Source organism: Hakea prostrata, chromosome 11 (assembly GCF_041222555.1).
Source record: "Hakea prostrata isolate BN-2017 chromosome 11, UWA_Hpros_2, whole genome shotgun sequence".
NCBI classification, from domain to species: domain Eukaryota; kingdom Viridiplantae; phylum Streptophyta; class Magnoliopsida; order Proteales; family Proteaceae; genus Hakea; species Hakea prostrata.
The window spans coordinates 19,241,019-19,257,703 of record NC_142610.1 but is presented as its reverse complement, the minus strand read 5'-3'; the positions used below and the strand labels follow the sequence as shown (position 1 = coordinate 19,257,703).

The 16,685-nt window shown below is 36.0% G+C and overlaps 2 protein-coding genes across 2 annotated transcripts; both read left to right on the top strand.

Moving 5' to 3' along the window:
- Positions 1-2,455: 2,455 nt before the first annotated feature.
- Positions 2,456-9,567, top strand: LOC149000630 (ubiquitin-conjugating enzyme E2 variant 1B-like). Its single transcript, XM_089139874.1, has 5 exons — positions 2,456-2,701; positions 8,283-8,422; positions 8,615-8,740; positions 8,816-8,942; positions 9,453-9,567. The coding sequence occupies exons 1-5, from the start codon at positions 2,674-2,676 to the stop codon at positions 9,509-9,511; spliced, it is 480 nt and encodes a 159-aa protein (XP_088996000.1). The 5' UTR covers positions 2,456-2,673; the 3' UTR covers positions 9,512-9,567.
- Positions 9,568-11,576: 2,009 nt separating this feature from the next.
- Positions 11,577-15,409, top strand: LOC149000629 (putative peroxygenase 4). Its single transcript, XM_089140824.1, has 6 exons — positions 11,577-12,120; positions 12,199-12,300; positions 12,404-12,489; positions 14,590-14,681; positions 14,886-15,011; positions 15,102-15,409. Exons 1-6 carry the CDS (start codon positions 12,069-12,071, stop codon positions 15,241-15,243), a joined length of 600 nt encoding a protein of 199 aa, XP_088996950.1. The 5' UTR covers positions 11,577-12,068; the 3' UTR covers positions 15,244-15,409.
- Positions 15,410-16,685: the final 1,276 nt, after the last annotated feature.

Below are 16,685 nucleotides of genomic sequence, written 5' to 3'. Positions count from 1 at the left end.
CCAATCCATTCAAGTATGTTTTTATATAAGCTCACTACTGTATGAAGATATTATTTCTTGATTTAAAAATACATATCGAAAACCATTCTCTCAGATGATGGATGTACTCTATCTTGGATTCTTGTGTTCATCTGCATCATCATGATCGTAATTTTTTCTTATTTGAATTTGTGACTTCAGATCCGGAGATATATGTACCAACATGTCATCAATGTACAAGATCTGCGGAAGTTCTTCAGTTGTTCAGGCATACAGGTTTGCATAATCTAAATACTAAAATAGATTAGTTGCTTCAATTTGATTTAAGGTGGGGTGGGTGTAGAAAGAGCACTAGGTCATAAATCAATAGATTTAAACTTGTATTAATTACTTAGGCTTTTAAAATCCTAACTTTCATGAATTTTCAAAAAAAAATTTCCCCAAGAAAGAAACCCATTTTGAGTATTTTAACTTTTATCTTCTATTTTAAATTCAATTTTTGATACCCAAAATTCAAGGCTTCTATTGCAATTATGTACTTGGGAAGATAGTGCACTAACAAATGTAGGGATCTATATCCTCTGCGTTTAAGGGTCTAGTGTGTCTAGTCCATCTGGCCACTGGATGATGTCACGTGGTTTTCTTTAATTGCAACTATCGAATAGTGTCATTTCTCCCTTCTTCCCCCCCCCCCCATTTTTTTATCTATTTTTTACTGCAAATTTAATGAATTCATTTGTATACATTTTTGAGCATACAGACATATCTAACTAATGGAGCCAAAGTAGCGTATATCAGAAAGAGGGCCGATTCTCAACAACTAAGTAGTGCTACGAGTTACCATTGTGTGAATTGTGAAAGAAATCTCCTAGACCCTTCTGCCCTCTATTGTAGCATTCAATGCAAGGTTTGTTTTCAAAATTTTCAACAAACTTATTTAGTCATTTTTTGTGTAAGGTTCACTAAGAGTTTGACGAAGATCATAGTGTTTGTGTCTTAGCCTTGTGCACTTTAATTTGAGACTAAAATTTTTTCAAATCCATGATCATTTGATCATAATAGAATCTCATTGGTATTTTCTTTCAACCTTTCAGGTTACACATATATATGGTAACAAAACTCTAATGAAGGTGGATGACAACGACGAAAAGGAAGAGAATACCGCATCCTCAAAAACAAATAAGCGACCTAAATCACGAAAGAGAAAGGGATTACCCATTAGGGCCCCTCTGTTTTGAGTTGAGTTTAGTGAATTGATGATTGAAAAATAAAAATGTTTTTTTATTTATTTTCAATAATGGAATTCTAAGATTGTATCATCTAGCTTTCATCTTTTCCTGAAAGCCTCTACTACCCACTTTTAGTTGTTAAATTTTGATTTTTTTTTAAATTATCTTTTTCTATGACAATGTTATCCTTTCATCCCCACGAAAAATAGTGAGAGGATGAGAAAGAAGAGGGGGTTGCATTAAGAACTTGAGATGGATTTTTAAATTATTTAATTAAAAAAATAAAATATTATTTTATAATTCTTTAGGTTTTTTTTGGATAAATCTTGGAATTTATAATCTATGGTTGGTGAGAGTTAAAACATTTGACAACTTCTAATTGGTTATTCAAAAAATAAAAATAAAAATAAAATAAAATAAAATAAAAGCAACTTGAATTTGAAAAGAGGTCCCTTCCTAACTAGGGCCTTTCTCAACAAAACTTTTCAAATTCAGGAGTTGATCAAAGTTGATCTTAATCAACTTGTACCTAATATAAAACTCTTAAGCAATGTCCTAAATCATGAATCCATTTGACATTTTCAATAGATACTCAAAATATTCTCATGATAAGTGAAAATGAATTTCAAAATGGTACCAAAGCCAAGCTGTTCTACTTGCAATCATAAAAAAAAATGATACCCAAGCCACAATTATCAAAAATTATTAGAAGATTCTTTGGTTCTCTCATGATTTAGAAAATAGTGAAAATCCATATGCAAGATTCTATTAAAGATCTAATCCCTTTTAGTTTTTTAGTCGTAGTTTATAACGTGGGTACAAATTAGCTTTCATTACGACAAAACAATGTACTTTCTTGATGTTTTTAAACCACAAAATTAGAGATGGGGTCCATGTGGGACCTATTGATGTTTCTATATTTTTTTTAATATTTATAGATGGATTCTATCACTTATTCTGTGGTTTTAAAGTGCCAGGGTTGCACCAGGCTCCATAGTTTTTATTTTTTTTTTTTTTTTTTTTTTTCCGGGTAATCAGTCTCCATAGTTTGTAGTGTTTAGTGGAGCAGGTGCACCGTGATTGATCCTCTGTTACACTGTGAGCATTTATTCCTACAACGATTTTCTCCTGGTCAAAACATCAACGGTTTATATTAAATCAAGGCACGTGGAAAGAAGCTGATGGTAGTTAAGCTATCAGAGTCTGACTAGTCAAGTTTCATGGCTCCATCACTTTTATCAGACTTGTGATTGGTAGTTACGCTTAGTTCCTGTATCTGTCTGAAACAACTTTTCATCTTTTTCTCCGGCAGTTCTCAATTGATCCAACAACTGTTTCTTGATCTCCATCAACTTTCTCTCGCTCTCGTTCTCTGGATTTCTCTTTGTTTCCGTTCTCTCTCTTCAGCTCGCGCTTGCTGAAGACGGAGAGAAACCCTAGTCCTGTTCCTCGTGGGTTTGCTGAAATGGATACTGAAGGATCGACTGTTGTCGGTAACTATCGAAACCCTTGTTTATTTCTGTTTCAAATTCATTTTTCTTTTTGATCTAGTGCTTTTGTTACACTACTAGTTTTATTCTCTGGTGCTGCTGGTTCTGGTTATCTGGGATTTTGTTGTTTCCTGTTTGCCTTTTTCTGCGCACTGAGATGTTTAAAGCTTTCTCAAATTAGGTTTTGGACTTCTAATTGGTGGAGTGCTATGAATGCTTGAGGTCAATTGGGTGTTTCACATTTTAGATTTGTTGAGATCTTGAAATTTTCAGTTAAGCTTTTTCCTTTTATTTATGGTACTCTTGTCAGGATAATGTGTACGCTCTGAAATTAAAAGAGAGGTTTTTTTAATTCAATTTCGACCATTAGGAACGTCCGAAGAACCTATTTGTTATAGGAAAAACAGTTATAAGTTCTTCTTGTATCTTAAATCGTTGATGGTGTTGTGAAAGGGTTGCCTCCCCACGGGGCAAAAAAAGTGGAAAAGAAAAGAGGCCTTGAGACCAACACTGAACCACAGTGAGGCATCCCTGAGTCTCGAATCTATGCTGTCAGCATCTGTAAACTTTACCATTGGGCCAAAGGGTGTGAAATGCCTTTTGGGTTCAGAGTGTAAACTGCTTTTTTGGTGAACTGCAGGCCATGATGAAATTTTGATGAGGGATGCCAACACAATGTATCTACATTTTGATCATGTTTTGGGTAATCAGTTTTCTTCACCTGAAATGTGTCATGAAATCTTTCTTTTTCGGTGCTGCAAATAGGAGATGTTAATCATCTAGTTTTCCAAGCTTCTATATGTTTACTTTTGGTGTATAGGTGGATGCTGCCCTTACCTTAGAGTTCAAGCTTTTAGTGTTCAATATGTAGTGAACATTTAGTACTTAGCTTCCTGCAATTAATTAGTCATTTTATAGATAATATATGAATGAAAGACTAATCAGGTGATTTTCTTTCAACATTTACTGGATGGTATAGAAAGAAAAATATCCCATTGGCTAGATGCATTAAAAAAATATATAAAAAAAATAAAAAATAAAATCTAAGACAAAGATTTGCTTCTACCATGAGGAGGTAATGTGTTTGGAAACAGGTCTCCTGCATAATAGGGAGGAAGTCTGCATGTATTTGCCCCTTCCTGACCCTACAGTGGCTTGCATATTTTTTTAAATGAAAAGGTACTGTGTTTTATTTATCAAATTTTGGTACATAATAGGCTTGGCTAACTGACCATACTTTCCAAGTTCTTATCCTCTTAAGCCACCAAGGGCTAGTTATATGAGTGCAGCTGGTTTAGTGATGAATATTGTCCTTTTCGCTTTCAATGCTGTTGAGTGTGATGTGAAGAAGTATCCACTGATAAAGATGGTTTTCAAGGTGACACACTCTGATGAGAGTATAACAGCAACAGTTCTAGAAAGAACTCTAGTTTATTAGAACTAGGTTTGTGATTTAAAGCAGAGAGAATGATGGAGAAGTTCTGGTGAGAGGAGTATAATCCATGAGTAACTTGTAGCTTGGTGCCTTTGCATTTGTGTTTGTTAAATCTGCTTGTAATGAGCTTTTGCACATGTGTAAGTTTATGCATGCTTTTTTTGCAGTTGTGGTTGTTTATGTAAGCCTTATTTATTTGTAGCATAAGTAGGAAAAAGATAAATGCTTTGGGTGAGTGGGTGAGGCCTCCCCATTTACATTTTTATTGGCATCTCTACTACTACGGCTGGTGCCTATTGTTCTTCTCAGTTATTGAATTCAAGTTAGATGGTCTGAATTATAAAATTCATTTTTAGTTTCTTTAAGAAAATTGGCGAGTAAATTTTAGTAATGAATAAATACCAATATGTGAGTTCAAGGATTGCGACAGTGGAAGGAAATTTTGGAGACTTGTTTTTGTAAATGTTGCATGGCTGAATGTGTCAAATAAGTCTTTGACCCTCACGGAGATCACCAATTTAGTGATTGGTTGATGTTGTTTTCAAGTACTTTTTTTGTTTTTTCAGTTTATCGAGCTTTGGAGGTCATGAGTTTTGGAGGTCATGACAACCTGAAGGGGATCTCCTAATGCTCTTTTGGTTTTCTGGTTTCAACTGATTTTTCCTACAGGTTATCTGTCATATGTTACTTCAATTAAGTTTCTCGTGGAAAATAAAATTTTGAAAAACCGCTGGGTTTTGTTTATTTTAACATCTTGAACGTTGCATTTTGAAATTACTGAATTCCTATTGCTGGTGGATCTGCTTCATGGTTACCCTCTTCCAATACCTTCAGTTGGCATAGGAACATGGGACGTCTATCTTACGGCCTGCATGTGTTGATTAACACATTGTCATTCTGCCTTTTTATTTTCATCTCAATTCTTGTCCTACTTTCTCTGATGACTGTTATCTTTGGCTCTCCCTTGGAACTGGGTATTTTTTTCACTTGCACTTTTTAACAAGAAACAAATCCTCTGGAATTGTTAGCTCTCATCATTGAACTTCTGATATCAGTTGACATGGTTTACTACTCTGTAGTTTATTTCTAATTTTTTAACCCTTTCTCCTACAACTTTGTTTAAGAGGGTAAGTTGCGACTGACTTTCTTATTGGATTTTCTTTTTCAATATTTTTAGCCCACAACATAGGCAAGAAAGAATCGTCAAAATGATTAACTACTTTTTTGGTCTTTGTTTATATTTGTGATTGAATGGCAAGATTATGAACTGTTGCGGTTAAAATTCTTTCTTTCTTTTATTATTATTATTTATTATTAATAATATAATTATTGTTATCATTACTAATACTATTATTATTATTATTATTATTTCAATAGATATTTTGCTTTTGGTTTTGATTTATGAAGGGGGAAAGAAAGGCGTCAATTGGACTAAATCAATTGATTTAGTCATGAGTTCATAGGAGTTCTCCTTCGATATGGTTAAGTTATTGATACCATTCCTTTGATTTAGTGTTGACTCTCCTTGTAAGATGTGACGTGTTTAGCTCAGACAACTCTTCCATCCAACTCCTCATCAACCAAATCAAGTTCTTGGCTCATGCTGATGCGTTGAAGCTCATCGATCTGCTTTGTTATCTCAGTCATTGAGGGGCGTTAGTATAGGCGTTGAGCACAACATCTCTTCCTCAACGTTCTGGTACCTTAGGAATTCAAGGTGGAAGACTTTTGATGTCCACTCTTTTCAAACCATAGATTGTACCCACCTTGGGAGGGTGGCTCCATCTTCATTCATGAGAGCATGGGTTGGTGGCTTCCTTATCAAGAGTTCCAATAGGAGGACACCGAAGCTGTAGACGTCTGCCTTTTGCGATACCTTTTGAGCATCCCTAACCTCAAGTGCACGGTAACTAGTGACGCGGTTAGGGATGAAATTGTTCCTTTGTTGTCCTAAGTCAGTTCTTCCTTCTAAACTGAGTACAAAAGCAATACGGTTCCATTCAAATCTTTAGAACTTTTGTCTACCATTTTTACATGTGAAAGCCATTAAGCATTGATAGTGGAAAGCAAATGATCTTCTGAGAGCAAAACTAGATTCCCTCGCTGCATTCTGTATGCTTATAACTTCAGTTTCTTTATGTATTCTTTCTTTTAATAGATATAGAGGAGCAGGTAGGATGCCATTGGATTGGAAAACCAGGTCTGGCATTGCTCTTAGTGTTGCACATGGTATCAAATATTTATATGCAAGGGGACCAAATATTTCACATGGAAATATCAAGTCGTCCAGTATTCTTCTAACAAAATTCTATGATGCTCGGGTCTCTGACTTTGGTCTTTCAAGTCTTGTTGGCCCCTACTTCCACCCCTAATTGCATTGCTGGTTATCGTGCACCTGAGGTTACGGATGCCTGATAGGTATTGCAATAGCCAGATGTCTATAGCTTCGATTTCCTCCTATTGGAGCTCTTGATAGGGAAGCTACCAACCCGTGCTCTCATGAATGAAGATGGAGTTGACCTCCCAAGGTGGGTATGTCTGTGGTTCGAGAAGAGTAGACATCAAAAGTGTTTGACCTTGAACTTTTGAAATGTTTCAGCTCTTGCAACAGATTGCTGTGCTCAGTACCCAGACAAGCGCCCCTCAATGATTGAGATAACAAAGCAGATTGAGGAGCTTCAACGCACCAGTATAGACCAAGAACTTGATTGGAAAATGATATTTTTTAATTTTTATTATTATTTATATTGGAGATGCTAGACTATATCATCTGTTTTCTTTCTCTCTTTTTTTTTCTTGAAAGCCTCTACTACCTAATTTAAGTTTTGAATTTTTAAAATTATCCTTCTTTATGATGATGTTACCCTTTCATCCTTCCAAGAAAATTAATGAGGGGAGGCACAAATGCATCAAGAACTTGAGATGGTTCTATAGAGTTTTCAATTAAATAAAACAGTAATGAATAAATGTCCATATGTTGACTTTAAGAGTTATGACAGTCAAGGAAATTTTGTAAATGTTGCATGTTAAATAGGAGTCAAGTCATTTGAAGTTCACGGAGACCTCCAATAAAGTTATTTTTTGTTTTCAAGTACTTTTTTCGTTTGATTTGTTTCTCAAGCTTTGGTGGTCATGACAACCTAAAAATGCTCTCTTGGTTTTCCAGTTTTAGTTGATATTTTCCAAACTGTCTGTCAACATGAGCAAGAAAGAATCATCAGAATGATTGAATACTTATTTGGTGTTCATTTACATTTGTAAATGAATGGCATGTTCATGAACTATTGCAGTTAAAATTCTTTCTCTATTTCTTTATTTTCGATAGATATTTGCTTTTGCTTTTGATCATTGACACGGAAAAAAATTTGTCAATTGGACTTAATTAATCTGATTTGGTCATGAGTTCACAAAAGCTCTCCTTTGATATGGTTAAGGTATTCATACCATTTCTTTAATTTAATCTTGATCCTTGTAATCTGACTTTGGGTTCTTAGGTGGGGTATTATGCTTATGCTTGGTCAATAGGTTGACCGACTCCTTTTATTTTTCTTCCCCTTGAGGGGGAGGGGATGAATTAGGTTGTCAGACATTGCTACATGAGAAACAAAACTGGCATCTATATTGTCCATTTCTATTAATGTATTTGTTCTTTTTCTTTTGGATTTTGTTTTTGGGTGGTGTGGAGAGAAGATAATGCCAAGGATGTTTGAACCCATATCTTTATCAAGTGAGCTATCCCCTTGGGGTTAACGCTATAATTTAACCATAATACTTGAATGCTTTACTAGACATTCAAAATTGTCAAGCTTGTACCTTATCATATAATGTGGTATCTTGCTGATTAGAATTTCAAATTCTTTTAAAAACAAGCCATGTGCTTGCATGTTTAATGATCGTCCAGTTTGTCTTTCAAATTTGTAAATCGATCTAGGTAGCTACTTTGGCCAGTTTGTGCAGGTCCCCTCTGTTTCTATATCCCCTAGATATGCATCATGGAGAGACACCTAATTTACCTCCTAGACATGTTTTCTTTTGAATGATTTTCTATTGTGCCTGTATGGGAGCTTTCAGTGGTTTTCATTTTCACGTTTTGTATGTTATATATTGGATAAGGGAATACAATGTGTAATTTTACTGGCTTACGTGCAGTTCCAAGGAACTTCAGATTGTTGGAAGAACTTGAGCGAGGGGAAAAGGGAATTGGAGATGGAACTGTCAGTTATGGAATGGATGATGTTGATGACATACTAATGCGGTCATGGACTGGGACCATCATTGGTCCTCCCAATGTAGGCTCTTTTTTACTTTTTTAGTCATTATAATTTTGTAGATCCATAATCTAACCCAATAGAAAGCTTATGATTTGTTAAGATTTCTTGGAACTTGGAGATTTACATGTTTTCTTTATGATACTCGGCATTTTTCTCTTCATGGTGGAGAGAAGCTATAATCATATTTTGCTGATTCCTGTTGCATTTCAGACTGTTCACGAGGGTCGCATCTACCAGTTGAAACTCTTCTGTGATGAAGATTACCCTGATAATCCACCGACAGTGCGATTCCAAACACGGATCAACATGATCTGTGTAAACCAAGAAACTGGAATGGTAGGTACTGCTACTCACAAAGGGTATCCTGTTAAGCATTTTGGCTTGTTGTCTTACTGACCACTTGTTCAACAGGTTGAACCTAGTAAGTTTCAAATGCTTGCTGATTGGCATAGGGAATACACAATGGAGGACATACTTACCCAGTTGAAGAAGGAAATGATGTCTCCTCAAAATCGGAAGCTAGCCCAGCCTCCTGAAGGTGAGGCCCTGTGTTGCTGCAGCCTTTGGCAAATTTTTAAGTTCTTAAGAGGCAACAGTACTAACCCAGGGTTAGCTTCCCACTAAAATCTATGTGCTAGAATGATTCCCCAACTCTGCAATTTTGGGTCACCCCACATTTGAATTAATTCTGAATTGGATCAGCTTAACCAGATGAAAAAGAAAGACAAGGAGGAGGGAGAGAGAGAGTGAGAGGGGGGGGGGGTTACTTGATTATATAATACTTAAATAGAAAAAGCAGGAAGCTGGGGTGGATGGTTAGAGTAATCTTATTGTGAGGCATCTATTTTATTGGTACTCAATTTAGTGGATAGGATCAGTCAATCGTTTAGGCTTATTATTGTATCTAATACTATTTAAATAAAATATTATTTTTGTATACTTTTGTATTTTTGGTAACCTTTTTGTTTTTTGTATACCTTTGGAGGCATTTCATCTTTTATTATTTGGGAATGTGGAGTTGCTTACTTGCGGAAACATATCTTTGCAGGCAATGAAGATCAAAGGGCAGACCCAAAGGGGTTGGTGCTGAGATGTTGTATTCTCTAAATTAAATTCAAGAAAGAAAGAAAGAAAGAAAGAAAAAAGAAAAAGAAAAAAAAGAAGCCATCGATGTGTATAACATCCTTGTAGATGTTTTTTCTTCAAATTTTTGCTTGTCTCTAAAGTAGGCCCCGGGAAAATTAGACCAAAGCAACCCAAGACATTTGATTGCTTGCTATTAAGTGTAGTTTCTGAATTTCAACCGGGTACGGTACATATGTTACATGGTACAAATTTCATGTCAGGGTGATGCAGCCAATCGAAGCCATCCATCTGGCAGTTGAGGCTCCTGATTGAACATGCTCTATGATAATCTCCACAGGTCCAATCACAAGGAGTATCATCTCATTTGTATTATGAAGAGTACAATGAAGACTAATTTGTATGGAACTACTGAACTTGGATCTGCATTTTTAGGTTGTTTTCACAGTTTCATGGTTGACATTTGAGACTTGGGGAGAGAGAGGGAGTATCTGGTATGTACAACGTCTTCTTCTTCTTCTGTGTTTTTTTTCTTCCCCTCCTTAGTATATAAATCTATGACTCTCTTGTTGCAGATCAAGTGTTCTTTTTCACACTGAATTTATAAACCCCTAACACTAGTGGAAGAAAAGAAGGAAGATGATGGATTTAAGGGATCCCTGTTAAAATTTCCTTCACTTGCCTCTTGTGTATGGTTTAACTTTGGGAATTAGGGTTTAGGTTAAAGGATATTTGAGTCATTTTAACAAGGGCGGGCATTTTAGTCTTTTTAATAGAATGTTTTGAATTTAAATCATTGAAAAATAAGGTTCCTTTTGGATTAAAAAGTAGAGCAAATTATAGGGCATTGTCTCAAAAATATCAAGCCACCAACATGTATAATTACAAGTTATTAATAATTAAATTTGTTAATAAATAACGAGTAAAATTGCCTAAATGCCCTTTGGACGATATACCTTTCAATACCCAATCCTTAGGTGGCGTCATTCACCTACATCTCTCTCAATTACAACCCTAAACGGGTAGTAAACACAAGAAAACATAGATTAAATTTCAGACTTGGGCGGATCCATCCCTGCCTAATGTTTGTCTGAACTTGCGGTTGACGGAGACTAATGGTGGAAAAGGAGAGCCGTTGTTGAAGAATACACAATCGACAAAATGTTGTTTGAATAGAAAGACGTTAAAGAGGGAAATTAGGCAAACCGGCAGTATGTGGTTAGGGGTTTCGAGAGTTCTTTGATTTTTTTGATTGCTGGGTTTATGGTTTCGGCCTTGACCACAACACAAAACAACACCCCTGCTTCTAATTTTGCCTCATCGAAGGAGGAGAGTGAGTTCTGAATCCAATTGTTTTGATGTGATCATGAACCCTATATGATGAACCATGCGAGAAACTTGCATAACAGAGGCATACAATCTACAGATTGATTTTTCCTTCATTTATGGCATCTTTGGCTTTCATGATGCATGTTCTAGCCATAAGGAAACATCTAGAGACTTTCATTTTCATGATGTAGGTTATAGCCATAAGGAAATAATGGTGGATGGTCATTAGTTTCATCCCAGTTATAGTGAATGCCGTGTACTTTGCTCTAAAATGTAAGTTATCTCTAAACAAAATTAGACAAGTGTGGCTCAATTGACAAATGAGAAAGTGTTTTGTTTGCTAATCCAACAATTAAACAAGGGCTCGATCTTAAAGCCAATGCAGTCGGCAGTCTGAAAAGACAGACTCCTAATTTGGTTTCAAATAATTTTTCTCTAAGAATCTAGTTTCGTCTAGAAGGGTTTATACTACCTCAACTACATCTTTAGGAGTTTCGTCTAGAAGGGTTTATACTACCTCAACTACATCTTTAGGAGTTAGTTTAAATTATGTATTAGTCTTTCTGACAAGTGCCAACCCCTCGAGCTTTAGATTTCATATTTTTTCCTTTTATGTCGGTGATCAATCAATCAAATGATTAAATGGTTAAGTTTAGAATACATACATTCGTGTACGTCATAGATTAAGTTTGTGAGTTATCCTTTATGATGATGATTAATATGTAAAATGGGACTATTCAGAGAAACTAGGTTGCGTGAAGTACCCATAGAAAAATGAATCTTCCTTTCGAGTCGTTTTAATTTAACAACACTAAATGCTTTGCTTGCAGGTTCAGAGCTTCACCGAACACATGATCAATGAAATCAAGCAAGCTATGGAGGAGGCAAGGCCCAATTTAGTATCCTTTAATGGCGTGTGGACCATCAGATGCGTAAACACTACCAACTGATGTTAGGAACTGCTTGTGTGGCGTGTAAGCATCTCAGAAAGGATCAAAGCTTCTCTGTAAAAGAAAGCAAAAGCGATCAAAGATCGAATTTTGGAACCTTTCTATCTGTATACGAAACTCTTTTTTCCGTAATCTTCTATAATCTAAATGGGTGTGAAACCAAAGCCCAGAAAAGTTGGAGAATTTTGAGAGAAAAAAGAGCGGCTGGGGTTTTAAATAGACATCCTTCCTTTCCCAATTCTCCCCACAAACCCCTCTTCTTCTCAAAACAATTCTCTCTCTTTCTCTCTCGTTGATTTTTCATGGCTGCTTCTTCTTCTTCTGATGCAATCTCAGATGATACCAAAAACCAGGGTAAGTTCTTCTGGATTGATTTAATGTGGGTTCTTTTGTTTTTTTTTAGTGTTTTTCTCACTGAAAAATGAAAAACAGTTGCAGATTTCTATCATCATAATTTAGAACCACTCCAAAAGCACGCAGCTTTCTTCGACAGAAACAAAGATGGGCTTATCTACCCGTGGGAAACCTTCAAAGGTTCTTCAATTCCTTCCCTTTTTAGTGTTTTTGAAACAAAAACACTTCTCTCAAATTTCTAAAATCTCACTTTCTCTTTCCCTGATTCGTCAAATTATTGCAGGTTTCCGTGCGATTGGCGCTGGAATTCCTCTGTCCACCGTCGCTGCTGTCTTCATCAATGTTGCTCTCAGCAGTAAGACTCGTTCTGTGAGTATCTCCACTTTCCCAAATCAATCTCTTTCTATGTTCTACAGTGCTCTTGATACTTCTAGAAAGCTTGAAAGACTTGGATTTTTTTTTTTTTGTAATAAGTAAAGGATTTTATTGAAAAGAAAAACCTCTATTACAATCTAAACCTAACAATCAAACAGTAAAAGCCAATAAATAAGGGGGGGGGGGAGTTATAGTTAAGAATGCTTCTTGTGTGAGAACACTATTTTTGGTTAAAAGTCCGTCATCATATTAGCCTCACGTAGAGCGTGCTTGAATGTGATAGACTTAAAGGATTCTTTGAGGTGCAAAATATCTGCAACTATTGGGTATACCTTCCAAGTAGACTTCGAAAAGGGATTTTGTATGATACTAATAATCGCTTGATTATCAACTTCTACCTCAATTTTTGATAATTTGAAGTCAAGAGCCCAAATCAGTGCTTGACGAATGGCTAAGGCTTCCACCTTAAAGATATCCTAAGCTTCCACTCCTTGTCCAAAGCAAAAAAGCATGTGGCCTTGGTAATCTCTCGCTAAACCTCTATAACCCACTACTTGTCTATTCTAGAAGAGTGACCCATCTACATTTAACTTGATCTGAAGATGTATAGGTGCCACCCATTTAATATTGTTATAGCTTTTGTGAGTGAAAATTTCTTCATCTTGTTGGTAATAAAATTGAAGGCCTTTCCAGATTTGAAAGTATGCTTGAATAGTAGTTGTAGTCTCAGATGAGTCTATCAAGTTGGTATAAGCTTTCCAAAATAACCAGAGAGCAGTTAAGATCTTGGTTGTGGACGCTGATTCTTTCTCTATTTGCCATGAGTGATCATTTGTGAGACTTTGTTCTCCAAGTTTCCATCTATGACCATAATGGAAATTTGTAGGGTTTGCCAAACTGTTTGTGCAAATGAGCAATGTATGAAGATATGATCAAGATTTGTATTATCCTCACTACAGTGAAAGCATAGGTGAAAGCATGAGAGAGAAGTTAAGAACAAAGACCTATGTGGCCATGTGGGTAGCTATAAGGTACTCACAATGTGCCATTCGAGAGAGATAATTAGAACATCGACCCATGTGGGTAGCTACAAGGTCTCACCTTGTGCACAAAGCTCAGGCATTTAGTAGGGTCTACAGAAGTTTAATTGCATGTGATCTTACCCCTGTTTCTAGGGAGGCTGTTTTCAAGACTTGAAATGTGTGTCCAAGTGTTCAACAAGTGAGCACGGACGAAATTATTTATTTATTTATTTTTTTTAAAGTTTATTAAGAAGCAACTCTCTGGGAGGATCGAACCCTAACCCCACTACTGAGAATTGTTAGTGATTGCCAACTAAGTTGACCTTCGATAGCAATGGCACAAAGTTTGTTAGTTTAAGTACATGTTATACTAGCAAAACTTATACGTGCCTATATGAGTACATGTTATACTAGCAAAACTTACACATGCCTTACACGCGCCTATATAAGTACATGTAATACTAGCAAAACTTTACGTGCCTACGCAGTGGTTTTTGTTCTCTTTTTAAAATGTTTATGGGATTATTGTAAAATTTTTGTTTAATATGTTGATGGAGTTTTGTTTTTTCTCCCCTTTCGTAGAGTTATTATGGATTTTTCAATTTAATATCTTCAGTAAATCATGTTTCTCCTTTTTATTTATATAAAATATTTTTGTATTTTTTATCATAAATATCCTTTATTTTCAGAAAAAGAATAATGGTAAAAGTTGAGAAATTTAGTTGTCAATAAGAAAATAGGGACAATTTCTTTTTCCTTTGTAAAGGTAAATTGAATTTAACTTTACAATGAAGGGATGATGCAAATGGCTTAACTTTTGTAGATGCAACTAAGTAATAATTGTTTTTATCTCGAAAAAAATAAATTTGAAATAGATTTTTATTATGAAAAATGAAAAGAAAGGAAATAGCAATTATTAAGTTAACAATATATGAATTAGAGTAAAGATACATATGTATATGAAGTGTATGAAATATCCTTGCACTTGTTATCTTCTCTCTCTCTCATCCCAATTTATGTATTTCATATTTATCGAAAACTGAAATCCATTGCCTTGTTATCTCTGGTGCAGGGAAAATTTTCTCTTCTTTTCCCTATTGAGGTAAAGAATATAAAGAAAGGCAAACATGGGAGTGACAGTGGTGTCTATGATTCAGAAGGAAGGTGAACACCTTTTCCACTTTAATTCCCTTGAAGTCCACCCTATAGTGCTCCAAAGTAGAAAATGGTTTCTGGATTTGTTCACAGATCCAAGTTTCTTCAAATCTTTTAAACCCATTGTGCTGTTGAGAAGCACAAGACCGAGTGAATGTCTCTGATGCTGTTTCAGTGTTCTGCTTCACTGATGTGAATTTGGATTTTGTTCAGATTTGTTCCAGGAAAGTTTGAGGAGATCTTTATTAAACATGCCCATACGAATCCAAATGCTTTAACATCAAAAGAATTGTCTGGATTCCTCAAGGAAAATCGGCAAGCTAAAGACTATGGAGGATGGTTAGTTTGTCATTTTAATTAGAGCTTTAAATCTTTATTGCTTAATTTGTTTGTAAGCTAACAGGATGAAAACTGATGGAATTGTGATAGGTTGGGTTCCTGGACAGAATGGAAGATTCTATATTTATTGGGCAAAGACAAAGATGGTTTGCTACACAAAGACACCATTAGAGGTGTTTATGATGGGTCTCTCTTTGAAAAGTTGGAAGAGAGAACAGCACACAAGAAGTAATCAACTAAAATAAAAGACTTGGTACAACAATGTTTCATTTATGATTGGTAGTTGTTTCATTTATGCTTGTTAGTTCTGTCAATATGTGTGTGTAAATGTGCTAAATAAATGAATGAGGGAGACATTTATTTTTTGGATCTGAATTTCATAAAGACAAGTTTACGTACACCTCGACTACATCATCATGGTAGGTTTTATTATAAAGGCAGGGGGCCATGCCTCCCACCCCAAATTTTTTTAAATTTTCCTTTTTGGCCGTCTTTGTTTTGTTTTTCGATCACATGACCATAATTCCAAATGTGAAATGTGCACCCCCCCCCCTGCGCGGTGGCTTTTATTGAAGAAAATTATTAAATAATGGGTAGAAAGGTCATCGTGCTCCCTTTCCCTCCCAATGTTTGGGGGGAAGGGAGGGTTTGTATTTCGCCCTTAGCTTTGAGAGGATTCACACTTTTGACGTCATACTATGAAAGGTTGGTCATTTGGCAATGAAGTCAAAATGAGGGAGACATGTATTTATTGGAATTGTTTGTGTAGCTTCTCCCTGCCTGATCATCAACTGGGCTGAGAGCATGGGTTCATTTAAGGTGGTTGGGCTGGGAATTCAAGCTGTCTAACCCATCCCAGCCCAGTTGCAACTTGAACCCCTAGCTATGTTTGTGGCTATTAGGTTGGGCTAGAACTAGCTATATTTTTAGTTTAGGCCTATCCAAACAGTGGGCTATTGGGCCTTATGAGCCGTGCCTCCCTTTTGCCGGTTGAAATTGAAGAGAACAACACTTCGTACGTAGAAGGTCAAGAGTTCAAATCTTCAAAAAGCCGGAGGCTTACCCCCTTCTATATAAGTGACTTTCCTCTTTATATACATTGTTAGGATTAGAGCGATCAATCACATACAATCGAATAGAAAACAAGGAAAAAGGAAACACGAAATTTACCCTGGTTCACCTAAACGTGAGGTTACGTTTAGCATTAGTTTTTTTCACTATAGTCTTCTTGAAAACAACTACATACGATGTTCTGTTATAAGAGAATATATATATGCGCTTAGAAACCCTAAGCCACAACTATTCATGGGCCCAAGCCCAAACTACAAAAGAACTCCGAAGCCCACAGAGACATGGACCCTCTACAGGCTATGGGAGCACCTCTCACTGGGGCGGCCTCCCCAGACCCCAGAAAACACCAGAGAGAGGGTAAAATCATTGAAATTGGAATGATAGAATACCATTTTGTGAGGGGGAACATTTTCCTTGTTACATGCAAAAGCTTTGAGACAATACATATTCACCTCTCTCTCTCTCTCTACCAAAAAGACAAGCTGTCGCTCCCATATGGAAGGTTCAAATCTGTCTCCACCTATACTTATTTAAGTTGATCCATGATAATCCTCAACTCCTCTCTTAATTCTCTCTTAATGATGATCTCCACTATCTCTTTCT